Source organism: Panthera onca, chromosome A3, assembly GCF_046562875.1.
Source record: "Panthera onca isolate mPanOnc1 chromosome A3, mPanOnc1 haplotype 2, whole genome shotgun sequence".
Classification (NCBI taxonomy): domain Eukaryota; kingdom Metazoa; phylum Chordata; class Mammalia; order Carnivora; family Felidae; genus Panthera; species Panthera onca.
In genome coordinates, this window is record NC_138341.1 from 7,690,645 (window position 1) to 7,706,516 (window position 15,872).

Consider the following 15,872-nt stretch of genomic DNA (forward strand, 5'->3'; position numbering starts at 1 on the left):
TATTTGTCGGATGCTTTCCAGTTGTCGGTCCTTTTACACCCTTCAGTTTCCCGTTATCTTCACGGCTACCACAGCAGCAGGTACGGACTGTTCCTCAGGAAACTGAGGCCCCGAGAAGTTATGAGAACAGCGGAGGCCGTAAGGGAGGCAGGGGAGCCCGGCAGGAGCCCAGGCTGGCTATTTTCTGCGCACCTGCTGCCCGGCGTGGCCCTTTTGTGCGCGGCCACCTCCCACCGGGCATTCTGGTCCCGTGGACAGAGGAGCGCGTGGAGACTGGGCCTGGCCCAGGGCGCCCTCTGCCTCCCAAGAGCTGTGCCGCTGACCCGGGTGTGCGGACACTGCCCTCTAGGATCCGTTTCCCTCCTGGGGGGTGTTGTCCGCCCTGGTGTTCCGACACCTGGCACAGAGGGGAAACGGAAACGTTTGCCGGGGTGAGGGAACCAATCCAGAAATTTCACCGCCCACGCCAGCCCGGCGGTGAGCGGTCTGTCCCCATAAGCCTCAAAACTCACACAGGGATGGTCATACGTGGCAGTTTTGGCTTTCAGTCTTGTTTTGGATCCTGCCTAGAGTTCTTTTCCTGTTGTTAGCAGATTCTACAAGGGGGAGGATTGTTCTCTTGGGCATTTCCTCTTCCTCTCCCCTCTTCCGTCTTTCCCCAGAGGCTCATTTCTGTCTGTTCCACTAACCTACCTTCCCCCGCTGGGCAAGCAGTTCAAAGGGCTCCTCCCCGCGAGACTCAAGTGGCAGTGATGTTGGGTCGAGGCGGGGGGCGCCGCCACTCAGGTGACCCCCGCTGGAGGGCGGCAGTAAGGCCCCTGGGCCACCTACTGAGCTGGGGGCATGTTCACGGGGGAGGGAGGAGATGGGCACCGGGTTGGTGAAGGGAGCCCCTGGCCTGACACACCCAAGGCGGGCCCTCTACTCTGCTGTGACTGTGCCTGTGCCAGTAAATGGAACTTTCCAAGATACCAAGTCTGAATTATGGAATGCCCCTTCTTGGAGCTTGAGGCCTAAGCAAGAGAGCACTTTACCATCCTGTTCCATGATACGTTCCTTCCCGAATCCCGGATCCTGGCGAAGTCACAAAATATTAGAGCAAGAGGGTCCTAGAAGAAACCCATTCACTCACTCGTCGGCTCATTCACTCGGGCATCGTGCCAGGCCCTTGGAACGACACATAACCATTATTTCAAATCTATTTATTGAGCACCAGTCGTGTGCCAGGCCCTGTTCTGGGCAACAGAACAGGGGGTGGGGGGGCCAATGTATTTGAGATGGGTTCCTTGGAGGAGGCACCCCCAAGAAGATGCAAAGACGTGGACGTTGAGGGGGTGCGCCTTGAGACCAGGTGTAGGGAACAGCAAAGGCAAAGGCCTTGGGGCCAGAACATGGTTTGGCATGAACGAAGTATTTATTCTCTTTCCTCAATAAGCTCACAATCTAATGAAGGAAGGACACAAGGAAACGGTGTTACACAAGCTGAGGTCATATTAGAAACGGGTTAAAAAATGGGAAGGGGGTCAGAGGAAGAGCAATTTTCGGGGCCCAGGACATACATCCCTGAATAAGGAGCGTCTGAGTTGGGCTCTGCTGGTTGAGTAGAAGTTTGCTGGGCAGCCGAGGCCATGAAGCAGTGTTTTCGGAGGCACACGGTATATAGGGAGGGACACACACAGTTCCTCTTCCTGTTGGCATTAGCAGCTTCTTCGAGGGACAGAACATTCTCTTGGGGATTTTTCTCTCCTTTCCCCCATTTCTCCCCCCCACCCTGCCCTGTCTCCCAGCCCTCACTTAGGGCATTCCAATCTCTAAGTGGAAAGGAAGGTTCGGGACCGGAAGGGGAGTTCTCTGCCTTGGCCAGCTCCCTCCTTCCCTCCTTTTATTTTAAAGCTTTAGGAAGTCCTGGGGAGTTAAGCTGCTGGCGATGGGTACAGAAGTCAGGAGGGTTTTTGGTTCTCAATCAAGTTCAGTTCTCAATCAAGGTCACGGGTCTGGAGCCCATCCAGCCGGTAAAACTGGATGCAGCAGGTTTTCAGGAAGTCCCTCTGAAAATGAGCTCCTGGAAGTCAGTGAGCTCAATCTGGATCTGGGCACGCCCTGTTAGCTGTCCGCTCCCAAGGGTGTCTGTCACTGACCGCCTCTTCCCCCAGATGTCACCCAGGGGCTTCTGTTCTCCCAGAAGTGGAGGAGGACCACCCCCTTTCTGCCGCTCCATCACCTTAAGGACCTAGGTAGGCCGTCATTGCAGCTGGCCTCTAGCAGAGGTCTTGAAACTTGTGGGACTCACTTGTGTCCTTGTGAATGAGATGTGAATGCCGTGGGCACCCTTTCTTTTGTGGGCACCTAGGAGTGAAACAAACAGACCCCTCCCAGCTGGGTGGCAGTTTGCAACAGGCCTGTAAACAGGGTGCTAACGGGCTTCAAGGGTTCTTGTTTGGTGGCCCCAGATCTACTGTCCCAAGGAGCTACCGAGTGCTGGCAGCCACTAGAAATACAGAATCGGCCGCATTCATATGTAATGTTAACTTTCCTGGTAGGCCACGTTAACAAGGTAAAAAGGAACAGATGAGATTCACGTTACCAACATGATTCATTTAACTCACGATATCTCAGACGGTATCGTTTATCATTCCACATGTAATCGGGATAGAAAAATGACTCTGAGATAGTTTACATTATTTTTTATGTATTGTCAGAACCCAGTGTGTATTTGATACTCTTAGGGCACATATACGAATTCAGACGGGCCACATCTGACGTGCTCAATAGGCACATGTGGCTGGTGGTTACTTTGTTGGACGTGTCTAGCTTATAGACAGAGAGACTGAGACCCCTCCGCGACGTGGAGGTGGCTTGGTGTGGGGGGCGGGGTCGGGAAGGCGGGGTCTCCATTTCGGTCCGAGGATCCTGCCTGCCTGCGCCCTCTAGCGTCCGCCCAGCCGCGTTGCAGCCTGAGCCGCCCCAAAGCGCGCCGTTCCCTTGCTTTGGTTCTGACAGCGGTCACAGACCCCTTGGGACAGGACTGGCCCCTCCCCAGAGCAGCTGCGCTAGAAACCAAGGCTGCATGCGGCTTGCCTCTGACCCGCTTACTTGGAGACAAGAAGGACGGATTCTCGGCATTAGTCCGTTTGTTAATGGGTCACCAGGAGAAAGAACCAGGTCTTATGCTGCATGGGAAACGGCACAAATCGCCTGTTTTCTGCTTGTCCCTCCAGCCCCTGCTTTCCTGCTCTACCCCAGACAGAGGAAGCAGTCATCCCCAAAAGCCCTCTGGTCCCTTGAAGTTCAGATTCGCAGCAGACGCCCTCCCAGCCTCACCCGGAGCGTTGGCCTTTTGTAAGGACTTGGTTCCTCCAGCCTTTCCCCGTCTGTCTCTCTCCAAGTGTTTGTAAATCTGCGTGGCCCAGTGAGCTCTGGAGATCTCACTTGAAAGCATTTTAAAGCAATGGATGAAATGTGACCCACGCCACCAGCCAGCGTGGAGCTGTGATTAATGGCACATTCGAGCCCTTGGTTCCCAAGAGCCTCACCAGGCGGTTGGTAGAACTCTGCCATTAAAAAGGCTTTAATTTGCTGGCAGGACCTACTTGGGGTTAAATATTTTCCTAGGGTTCCCCAGCTACATGCGTGCTTTTTTTTTTTTTTTTAATTTAGCACATTAAAAACAATAACAGAGTCACCGAGAGCCAGAGAGATGGGCGTAAGCGCTACATTAACCCCCTCCCCGTTCCTTCATTACTGTGAATTAAAATGTCATCTTTGACATGCTCGAAAGGCCGTTGCCTGTCTGATCCAAGCCCTGCGTGGCCACGAGGCTTTTCAAGCCAAGTTAGAGGTGGCTCTGATCCCAAATTGATCACCCTTCCTGGCACGTCCGTTCTTCGCCCCATTCGTCAGTGGAGAGGAGAGTGAGATTTTCTGGTCTACCGATGAGGGTTGGGTGTTTGTTTGCCTGGCCACCGGGGCCGGGGGAGGGAGGGGACGTTGCTGCTGGGAAATGGGGGTGATGGCTTTGTCTTTGCAGAAACGCTGGCTTTTTGTCGTCTGTCTTTCCAGCCGGCCAGTCGTCAATAAGGTTGGTGCCTTGGCTTAATTAGTAAGAGAGAGGTCACCGTGCGTGCAGGGTTCCGCTGTCCCTGGTCCCTGCGAGGCCGCTTGCTTTGGGCTGAGAGCCTCCAGGAGAGAGCTAAAACGAGGCTCTTGGTATTAACCGTTTCGTCCGAGTCTTTGGTAAGCACATGTGAGCCGGTCCAGTGAGGGACTGGCAGTGCACGGGGAGATTTATTTCGTATTCATGGGCTTACTTCATGGCGGAGTGGATGCCAGCTGGGGGCACCGTGGCGGCCTCCATCACCGCCCATGGACCTGGGCAATGAAAGGGGAAGGTCACAGACAAGCACGTGCCCCATGGAAGCCTCACTTCTTTGTCTCTAAGACGGAGATGACGTTGCCTTCTCCCGGCCTGGCCAAGCATGACCCCACCTTCCCAGTGCCCTAGTGTCTGGTGTGTGCTCCCTAGAGGTGGCCTGAGTTTGTTTGTTTACATTTATTTATTTTTGAGAGAGAGAGAGAGAGAGGAGAATGCAAGCAGGGGAAGGGCAGAGAGAAGGAGACAGAGGATCCAAAAAAAAGCAGGTTCCTCGCTGTGAGTGCAGAGCCCAATACGGGGCTTGAACTCACGAACCGTCAGGTCATGACCTGAGCCGAAATCGAGAGTCGGCCGCTTAACTGACTGAGCCACGCAGGTGCCCCGAGGTGGCCTAAGTTTTGATTCTACGTGCTGTCTTCCTAGGCAAACTGTCTTGTCCCCTCCATGGAAAAGGAGTGATTCCTCCCTGGAGCATCCCCCCCACCCCGTCACGTTACATCTTGTGCCCCATCCATAGGTGCCTGTGCCATAAGCAGCCCAGAGCGCTGAGAACCAGGGTGCACATTCAGAGGGCCGGATGGGCTGGAACAGACCGCACGCACACACCCCCCCCCCCCCCCCGGGCACCCAGCCTGGCACCCAGCCTGGCACCAGGCCCCGAGAACAGGCTGAGAGCCGGGGCGGCCTGCACTCCTGGGCTTGGGATTTGGGGGAGCAGAGCACCGGCTGGTGGACACGTGTGGGCAAGCATCCCCACAATTAAATGGCTCAGGACACGGTGTGGGGTGTGGTGAGGCACACAGATCTGTAGACCATACGTTTCCAGATTCTTCCAGGGAATCCTGTACCACCTTCCAGGACTCGATGCTTTTCTTCAGAGAGGGTCACCTCTTGGGAGGAGAGCCTTCCCTACGTCAGCTCCAGGCATAGGAATCTTCGACCTGGACCTCTAGACCCAGGGGTCTTAGACTATCAGAGCGGGAAGGAGCCCTAGTCCTGGAAGGAGGCCCCCTCACACCACACTGTCGTGATACTCAGGAAGCCCATGGAGAGGGAGGGGCTGGGAGTCTGGATTCTCAGTCTTGTGTGTCACCCGAAGGTGACACACTGGGGAAGGGTCTGGCCAAGCACGAAGTTGCTCCCCAGGCACATCACCGTGCCCTCTGCCTGTGACCTTCTAGCTTTGGGTTGACCGGCCTCGTCCCTCTCCCGGATCTGGTACCTTCCTTTCCATAAACACCTGTTACCTCGGGCAGAGGAGGTGCGAGGAATTTGGCATTTCTGTGGGGTCTGTGAGTGTATACATCACACACGCGTTCTGAGGCAAACTGATAGCATTGTTCGGAGGGGCGATTTGGTGTTCAGGGAGGTGAGTGGGTCCTAAAGGGACCGATCCTGAGCCCTCAGAGCCTAGCACTTCACAGAAGCCCGCTTGTTTCCCTGGTGAAAAGGGCAGGGTTGCTAATCAGGGCAAAGGATGTGCCATTAACGACCCAAGGTGGCTGTTTGTGACCGTGTTGCCCTGCGGGGCCACGTGGACCCACCTCCCCCGGGCTGCCCTCAGCAAGATGTGGGGCCTGAGCCGAGTGCTGCCTTCGCCTCCCAGGCCTCTAGGGCTGGTTCCCCGCTGGTAAGGTGGGACTGATCTACGCGAAGGGCCTGACAGTAAGCCAATTGTCCCACAGTCCATGGACCTTCTGGCTGTCCCTGCTGCTGGTGCTCAGGAGTGAGGTTGGGGGAACCGCACGGTGCCCGGCACGGGCTTCTGCCCCACTGTTGCTGCTCAGGTCAGTGCCCAGGGACAGCTGTCTTAGTGTCCCAGGGCTTTTGTAACAAAGTAACAAGGACCGGGCAGCTTCAAGAGCAGGAATTGATTTTCTCACAGCCCCAGAGGCCAGAAGTCTGAGATCAAGGCGTCAGCAGGTTCGGTTCCTTCCGAGGCCTCCCCTTGGCTTGGAGACGGCTGTCTTGCTATGACCTCACGCGGCCTTCCCTCCGTCTGTGTCCCAAGCCCCTCTTCTAAGGACACCGGGCAGATTGGATTAGGACGCACCCCAGTGACCTCATTTTACCTTAATTATCTCTTAAAGGCCCGGTCTCGGAATACAGTCACATTCCCAGGTGAATTCGGGTCACGCGGGTCTAGAGCAGCGGCTGTCCCGTCCTGCTCGCGCTGGTCCTCCCTGGCCACACACCGCATTACGCCGTCCCCCGTGAGGATGTCAGGGGCGGGGGAAGCGAGGGAAGCAGGTGCAGACGAAGCCACCCGAGGTGCCGCCCGCTGTGCGCGTTGGGGGGGAGGCCCGTGTTCTCTACCCTCCGGACGCTGGCCGGGAGACCTCCCCAGTTTACGAGGAGCATGGAAAAGATGAGGGGTTTAACAGCAGCTGAACTGATGAGGGAAATGGAAGATGAGCCCTTTTTCAAGCACAGGTAACACCGGGCCGGAAGTGTGTGAAGTCTTGGCCGGGGCGGGGTGGGGGGGGGGGGTGGGGGGTAGATCACGGCTGGGAGCCCTGGGTCGGGTGCTGCTCCGAGGCCCGTCACCCACCTCCTTGCTCTGCAGACACAGAGAGGTGGGGCTGCCTTGGAGAAGCCACACAGTGAGTCACCCCACCCTGGGAGTCACAGGCGACCTGCCGGGCCACCGGCCTAAAAGTTCTGCAGTCCAGAGTTTGCCGTTCAGAAGTCCTGAGTGACAGGATATGGAGGAGGCCGGGAGGCTGTTTAAACAGAATGGACAGGGGCGCCTGGGCGGCTCAGTCGGTTAAGCGGCCGACTTTAGCTCAGGTCACGATCTCGCGGTCTGTGGGTTCGAGCCCCGCGTCGGGCTCTGTGCTGACAGCTCGGAGCCCGGAGCCTGCTTCGGATTCTGGGTCTCCCTCTCTCTTTCTGACCCTCCCCCCTTCATGCCCTGTCTCTCTCTGTCTCAAAAATAAATAAACGTTAAAAAAAATTTTTTTTAATTAAAAAAACAAACAGAACGGACAGAGGCAGGCGTGCGGTGAGCAGGTTACTAAAGGGATCCTGACGGGAGCAGGGAGAATTCGCTGGGGACAGCACAGAGGGCGTCCACAGCTCTGAGCTCCGAGGGCCCTGCCTGCTGCCTGGTTTGCCCGCTCGGTGGCTAGTGTAGCTTCATCAGAGTCACCCTCGGGGGGCCCCACGCGGCACCAGGGGCCTCCCGGACTCGAGTTCCCCCTGTGTGTGTGCACGTGCGTGTGCGAGAACACGGCACCCAGGAGGCTGGCGTGGGCAAGAGGCGCCTCAGTGAGGGGACCAGCCTCAGGGGACGGGTGTTGGGGTCACACCCGGGGCTGCCTGGATCTGGTCCCCGCCTTGGAGTGCCAGGCGAGCCCGTGGATGGGCAGAGAAGGATGGGCACCTGGCCCGAGGCCCAGGCGGCTTCTCCTGTGCCCTCAGCTCCCATCCTTGGGTCTGGTGGGCAAGGGGCTTCATCTGTGGGGCTGAGGGGCGCCTGACCCAGCAGAGCCATGCACATGCGCGCCCCCCCGGTGTCTGTCAGCTCAGGCTGCCCTAACAAGGTCCCACAGACCAGGCAGCTTAAACAGCAGGAACGTATTCCCTCACAGCCGTGGAGGCTGGGAGTCAAGGTGTGGGCAGGGGCCTCTGAAGGCTGTAGGGAAGCATCTGTTCTGGCTTCTGGAAACCTCCGGTGTTCCTGGGCTTGTGGATGGCTCTGTCTTCTCCACGTGGCTTCCTTCTGTACTGTCTGTACCCAACTGTCACCTTTTTCTAAGGACACCCCAATAATCTCATCCTAACTTCCTACATCCCCGTTTCTAAATAATGTTATAGTCACAGGTCCTAGGGCTTAAAACCTCAACATCTTTTTTGGTTTGTTTGTTTGTTTGTTTTGTTGGGGGAGTCAACCATAACGTGAGGGCGCCTGAGGAGACAGACCTGCCACGCTGAGCCGTCCCGGGCATCCTGCGCTCACAGTTCTGGGGCACGGGGCCCTGCCCGCCCGGCAGGGCTCTCTGGGCACAGAGCCATCCTGGTGTGCCGTCATCAGGCCCTCCAGGGTGACACGTGGAAGGACCCGGGAGCTCGTCTGGCTGGGGCCCCAAGAGCGATCATAAAAAACGCAGAATCCAGAGGGAGCCCACATCTCCAAAGCTGGCTTAGAGCTTTTTCCAACAGGACAGAGATGTTAACGGGTGTCTTGATTGTCTGTCTTCTTCTGCCAGACATTTTGGTGTCTGATGTTTCGATTTTCACTTTTTTGTTTTTTTTTTAACGTAGCAACCACAGTGGTCGTGGAAAACATCTGAATTTCCAAAAGGACCGGAAGTTGAATCAGCTATATGTTAGCACCCGAACTTTTGGGGGGCCTCCCAGAGCGTGCTAGGAGGCCCACGCCACCCCAATCCCTGGGGTGGGTCAGAGAGCTGGCCAGTGGAGGCACGGGAGATCCCCCATCTGGACCCTGTGGCCTCGTTCTAGAACACACTGCAGTTGGCGAGGTGACCTCATGGTGGACTCGGGTGGGGCAGAAGCAGATCCCCCTGCCTTGGTCCTGCCCTTGACATTGCCTCTCCTAACCAGGAAGCTGACAGCCAACTTACTCAGGCACTTGCTGGTGTCCACTGTTTAGGGCCAACCTATAGGTAAGAAAACAGAAAGAGACTGTAAACCCTGACTCTGTCAAAATACCAGTGCCCACGACAGAAGCTGATAAGGAAGGAAGGAGCGGCGGGACTGACAGCTTGATCTTATGGAGAGAGAACCAAGAGTCAAGGTGCTTGACCAAGAAATAGAGGTTTGGTTATTTTTATTTTTGTATATTTAGCTTTCGGATAGAAAATACATACACAGAGTTTGGCATTTTAAAATTTCTGCAAAAGGATTTACGGTAAAAACTCCCCGTCCGGCTCTTGGCCGTCAGCCGTCTCTCTCTCTGGCCAGTGTTATGTCCTAAATAGGTCCTTCCAGACACAGAAATATGCACACAAATAGTGTTTTCTTTTTTCACAAATGGTAGCAAACTAGGTAGCTGCTCTGAACTTTCTCCTTTCACTTAAAAATGCATCTTGAGGGGCGCCTGGGCAGCTCAGTCAGTTAAGCGTCCGACTTCGGCTCAGGTCACGATCTCATGGTTTGTGAATTCGAGCCCACGTCGGGCTCTGGGCTGACAGCTCGGAGCCTGGAGCCTGCTTTGGATTCTGTGTCTCCCTCTCTCTCTGCCCCTTGCCCCTCTCACTCCCTGTCTCTCTCTGTTTCAAAAATAAATAAACATTAAAAAAAATTGTTTTTTAATGCATCTTGATCGCTGCTTCTCGGTACGTGATGACGGAGGCCTGCGTTATTATTATAGACAGCGGCTCAGGAAGCAGCAGCGTGCACGGGCTGTTCGCACAGGTCGAAGTGTCTTTAGCGACGTTCCTCAAAATGGGATAGCTGGGCGTTTGCAATTTTGAAAGACATTGCCAAACCGCCCTCCATAGGAGTTAGGAAGGGAACTTGAAGTGTATAATTTAGAGTTATAAAGATAACAAGTAAAAACAGGGATATGTGTCATAAAACCAATAAAGCCCAGGAGGGGACGAAGGAGGAAATGCCGGGGAGACGAGATGAACCACATCTGTTCCCCTTCCTGATGGGGATTCGGTGCATACTGTTCAGAGCTTACAAACACACAAGCCGTTCAGAGTGGTCCCCTCTGGGACTGGGGCAGAAGACATCTTCCTCTCACTGTATTTTCCTTCATTCTCGAAAAATGACAAAGCCATGTTCATGTGTTACTGCCAGAGGCAGCAAATAAAATGAGGCCGTGAGGTGACAGCTGTGTCCGTGTCTAATAGTGACACCACCCCAGGACCGGTCTTCTGTGCAAGCTGGGTGGGAAACCGCTGGGGGGAGCAGGTTCTGTGCTCCCACGGGTGCCTGGTCGCTTACGGGTGGCATTTGAGAATCGAGGACTGTCCCGGGCCCCTTCTAGTTCCACCCCGCCCCCCGCCCCCTGTCCCCGGGAGTTTCTCAGAGGCAAAACAGAGAGGGGACTCCTGAAAAGTTTCTGGACACCTGTTCTGAGGGGAAAGCCGGAAGGTGGTGCCTGAGAGAGGAAAGAAAGAACTATTCAGACCCCGGGGTCCGGGGGTGCGCTCCACGTGGCAGGACCTTCGTCAGGAGGGTGAGGACTGAATCCTCAACTCTTGTACAGACCCAGTGGACACCTGATAGGCACCTCATTCCGCTGATTTTAAGTTGCGATCCCCCCCTACACACACACACACACACACACACACACACACACACACAGTCATTTCCACATTCCGGAAGTCCGAATGTGTCTTTCGCTGCAAGCATGGGGCAGCTCGGCTTTGCCAGGGGTGCGGGACTCAGGGTCCACCTTCCTGCAGGGTGTCCTAGACGGGCGGAGACCTCCCACGCACGGCGGTGGCGTCTCCAGCCCTCCGGGCGCGACACGCAGGGGGAGTTTCTCGGCCGCCCCACGATGGCTGCAGGCGGCGGGCGGGGGCGGGGGGGGGGGGGGGCGGGGACGGGCCCCGGGTGCCCCCGGCTGATGGCCCTGTCTTGCAGGTGTAGCCGCCGGCCACCATGGGCAAACAGAACAGCAAGCTGCGGCCCGAGGTGCTGCAGGACCTGCGTGAGAACACGGAGTTCACCGACCACGAGCTGCAGGAGTGGTACAAGGGCTTCCTCAAGGACTGCCCCACCGGCCACCTGACCGTGGACGAGTTCAAGAAGATCTACGCCAACTTCTTCCCCTACGGCGACGCCTCCAAGTTCGCCGAGCACGTCTTCCGCACCTTCGACACCAACGGGGATGGCACCATCGACTTCCGGGAGTTCATCATCGCGCTGAGCGTCACCTCGCGGGGCAAGCTGGAGCAGAAGCTCAAGTGGGCCTTCAGCATGTACGACCTGGACGGCAACGGCTACATCAGCCGCAGCGAGATGCTGGAGATCGTGCAGGTACGGCTCCGCGCCACGCCGGGCCCGCCCCCACGCGTGTGGCGGTCGCCGCGGCGTCGGGTCATTCTCGGCCGGGGCGCCCCCTCCCCCACCCCGCACCGTGCGCTTTTGAAGGTGCCCGGCTGTCACCTAACCCTGCGGGGCCTTGCAATAGGAATGATAAGAGCCCGGGTTTCTCGATCAGTTGCTTGTATGCGTCAGGCCCGGGGCCTAAGGGCTCTGATCTGTTTCTTCACGACCCTGTGCGCCAGCGCCCTTCTCTGCATTTCACAAAATCTGAGCCTCGGAGAGGTGATGCCCTAAGAAAGAACAGAGCTGAAAATTACAATTGAGGGGTCCCTTGATACTTGCGGAAGGCGCCTGCTAGGAGACCTTTTCGAATCCCCATATTCGAGAATGCAGCCAGCAGCTTGTAATGTCCCTGGGAACGCGCAGTTGTAAAGCAGAACGGAAGCGTTAGTGGCCCCGGAATAAGTCAGACGCAGGAGGAACACCTCTTCATGAGACCTTCTCGCCTCACCTTCGCGCCTGTCAGGAGCTCTGGCAGGTGAGGCTGTTTTCCAGAAAGAAACCAAGTTTTGTTCACTTCGCCAGAGGGACCCCGGAGCTGCTCCTTCCTGGTGGCCCCCCTGTGCCCCCTCTCCTGGAGCCTGGGGGAGCCGGTTCTAGAATTCCCCAGAAGAGGCGTTCTCTACATGGAAGGAAGCAGCTGCTTAGCTCAGGAACGAAGTCTTGAGCAAAGAGCATCAAACCGGCCACGAGTGGCCTGTTTCTCAATAGGTGGTCTTCACCCATTTCTCAAATAGGTGGTCTTCACAAAGAATAAATCGACACAGGTTTGGGGAACTCTGTGGTCCATTCGTCGCTTCCGGTCCATAGCTATAAGGGGTGGGAGAAGTAAGAAATCTGTCTCCCCGGAATGTCTTCATCCCGCCCTACCCGTCAGCCCTTTTGCAACCAGGCTTGCCCTTCCCCGTCCCCTCGCATAGCTCCTCAGCTTGCCAGGTGGGATACCCATCCCTCCATCTTTCGCAGAACGGACTGGTGTTTTGAATTTAAGAAAAAAAAATTTTTTTCATGTTTATTTATTTTTGAGAGAGAGAGAGAGAGGGAGACAGAGTGTGAGCAGGGGAGGGGCAGAGAGCGAGGGAGACACAGAATCCGAAGCAGGCTCCGGGCTCTGAGCTGTCAGCACAGGGCCCGACGAGGGGCTGGAACCCATGAACTTCGAGATCCTGACCTGAGCCGAAGTCGGATGCTTAACCGGCTGAGCCTCCCAGCTGCCCCAGAATGGACTGCTGTTTTAAGTCCTTCAGAAGCCTACCTACCAAGTCCTTGGAGGCGCTTGGTGCTGCCTTTGGCTCTGCACTTGGGCAGGAGGGGTGGCCCGGGCCCAGGAGGGTGTCCTGTCTCAGGAAGATGCACACCCGTGTGGCACAGCTCACCTGGGCCATGAGGCTGGTGGGAGACGGGACCAGGCCAGGCCTGCCCCTGCCCTGAAAACAGAGAGGCGGCAAGGAGCAGGGGAACATAATACATATGGGAAAACTCACTCAGGACCATTCTTTTTTGGGTTTTGTTTTTGTGTTTTTAATGCCCTGCTTTTAAGTTATAATAAGTCTCAGACTTTTGCTGTTCTTGGTCTGTTGTTTCAGGAATGGGGGTATCAGTCAGGCCACTTGCACGGAAGCCCCTTCCTCCTTGCATGTTACTCTGATGGTCGCTGGCCTCCTCGTGGCCCCTCCACACGCACGCCTGTGCCCACCACGGCACGGGGACGCGTGTCCTGGCTGGGCCCCTGGGACAGAGACACACAGGGATGGCCCGTGGTGGTGGTGAGCCCGCGGATGGCAGTGCTCTAAAGAGAAGGTCTTCTATCCTTCTGAAGAGACCCGTGTCACCTCACTGCTGCCCCTTTCTGGGGCTGGTTTTCTCCCTATGGGTTTCAGGGACTAAATCTTTCCTGTTCTAGACTGAGGTATGACACACAGTAGGATGCTCACAGCTTTCTGTGCAGCATGTGGATCGTGTACATATATGTCTGTGTGCCCACCACCCTCGGTGAGTTACAGAGGTGAGTTCCCAGCCCCCCGGAAGGCTCCCTCAAGGGCCTCCCCGGGCACTGTCCCACCTCCCACCCTAGACAGCCCCCCAGTCTCAGCCCCCTGTCACTGTGGAGTTGTTTTGCCTGCCCTTGAACTTCACATAAATGGGTCTGGCTTCCTTTGCTCAGCATGCCATCTGCGATAGTCACCGTGGAACATTCTAGAAACGTTCCTCTGGAAAGCTGAGGAAGGGTCCCGAAAGCTGCTACATCCCGACCTCTTCGTGCCTTGCCGTGAGCTGCGTGGAAGCTCACGCCGGCCCCATCTGCCCAGAAACATTCCAGAATCTCCGAGCACATCTTCCCCGTATCTCTTTGCAGGCTATATACAAGATGGTGTCCTCTGTGATGAAAATGCCCGAGGACGAGTCCACCCCGGAGAAACGAACGGACAAGATCTTCCGGCAGATGGACACCAACAATGACGGTAAGGAGTGGGTGTGTGTGTGTGTGCGCGTGTGTCTGTGCAGGGCAGCTGAGGGCAAAGATGTGGTTGGCCCCTTCTGCGGCTTCCCGGGCCTCTCCCAGCCCACCCCTGGCCTCGTGCAGCTGTACTGAGGGAAGAAGCAGGATTCAGAGTCAGAGAGACCCGGTCCTGCATCCTGGCTCTGTCCTCAAGGCATGTCCTGTCCCCCGCCCCTGAGCCATAGCGCCCTCACTTCTAAAATGAGGGAGACCGTCAGCCCCATCGGCGTGTCCCAGGGAGGGGGAGGCACCCGGGGGGCAGGTGCATCAAGGGGCCCGGATGGTGGGAAACCTTTGCTTTGCTGTCATCCTGCGCTGCCAGGCTCCCCGGTGCCCCATGGCCTGCAACAGCCGTGGCAGGGTCCCTGGGGCCATACTGCAGCAGGACTGGTGGGGACAGATGGGCAGTGGTGGTGGCCGCACGCGGAGGACATGCTCCGTGTGTCGTCCTCTGCCTCAGCACTGAGGCTCGGTAGGATCCATGCAGGGGGAGGTAGCCCTGCAAGGGCGGGTCCGTGCCTCTTGCCGGCCCTGTCATCCTGGAGCTTAAATGCGTGAAGTGAATTCAGTGAATGCGTGAAGAAGTGCTCGGTAAACTCTCAAGCGCTTTTGGCACATGAGTCCGAGGACTGAGCCAGCCCAGGCATGACGTTTACGGTGTGACCGCAGGCGGCAGAGAGCACCCTGGACACATCGGACAGCAAGGGAAGTTTCCCAAACGCGTCCACGTGTCAAACAAGACCGCCTTGTGCCTGGCATTGCCCTTGGGCTCCCTTAAAACCCGTCTTTCACCCTCCAGGGTAGCAAGGCACAGGCTCCAGATGCCCACAGACCTGCACGGAGTCTTGGCTCGCCCGAGCCTTGGTTTTCTCCTCTGGGAAATGGGGTTGATAAATTCAGGCTCGGGCGGCGGTGAGAATTCAATGGGACGATGCCCAGGAAGCTCTTAGTGTCGCCCTTGGGCCCCTCTCCCCTGCCGGGACCCACGCACCCGTTCCGGGCCCAGCTGGGCCCGCACCGTGCGCCTTCCCTGCTTGTTGGTGAACCTGAGTCCGTGCACCGTGGGGCCGGGCACCTCTGTGAGCCCCTGTCCGTCTGTCCCTGGGGCCTGGGGAGGGAAGGAAGAGTGGGTGTTGGAGGGATCAGGGCGAAAGCAGGGGTGCCCAGCCCTTGAGCTGGGGGGCCCTGCACTCTGTCTTATTTTCTGGCCACCCCAGGGGTCAGTGGTGCCCATGGGTTTTCTCCAGCACCACCCTGTCTTGTCCACACCCCCCGCCCAGCCATACGTGTGAACGGAGACTGGCCGCGTGCCAGGAGCACCCCGACCACTGCCGGACGGACCCAGAGACGCAGATCATGCTCAGGAATCCCCAGAGCCCCCGAGGGCTCCCCTCAGCCCCTCACCCGCCCTGCTGTCTGCCAGGAGGAAGGGGCTGTGCTTTTAGAAGCTTCCCCGTCCCCCCACCCCCACCCCGGAGCCATCAGATGGTGGGGGAGTGGCCGGTAAAAGTCCCCACCAGCCATCAGGAGAGTAAGAAAACACAGTCGTCCTCCGTGCAAGCAGAGGGTCCTGGACGGTTTCTCCTCCTCTGAAGGGGGTGCTTCCCAGCCCAGCCTGGAGCCTAGAGGCTGGTTAGTCTCCCCAAGGGGCCTGTCTGCCTGCCCCCTACTGGGGACCCGCAAGAGGGGGTGTTCCTCTCCGGCAGGGGGCTGGCAGGTGGTCTCGGCCTGGGAGGCTAGATCCTCGCCTCCGGACCCCTCACTTGGCTTCCTGGAAGCCGCTCGCAGAGTGTGTCCTCTGGGTCAGGTCGGGGCTGGAGATCCCTGCCCGTGGTGGCATGGCACGGGCCACGAGCTCCTTACTCCCTTTACTGCTGTCCTGCGGGGTACATATCACGGCCTCACAGCCGCAGACTGCCCAAGCATCAGCCGGCAGAGCACAGCCAGCTTCCCCCCGACGTCCTTGCCCGT

The 15,872-nt window shown here is 57.2% G+C and overlaps 1 protein-coding gene across 1 annotated transcript in view; it reads left to right on the forward strand.

The window, feature by feature from the left end:
* Positions 1–15,872, forward strand: part of HPCAL1 (hippocalcin like 1) — a 104,716-nt gene that overhangs the window by 87,259 nt on the left and 1,585 nt on the right. Inside the window, exons 3-4 of the mRNA XM_060648432.3 lie at positions 10,937–11,332; positions 13,758–13,863. Coding sequence (XP_060504415.1) covers positions 10,955–11,332; positions 13,758–13,863 — 484 coding nt within the window. The 5' untranslated portion in view covers positions 10,937–10,954. The remainder of the gene's footprint in view (positions 1–10,936; positions 11,333–13,757; positions 13,864–15,872) is intronic.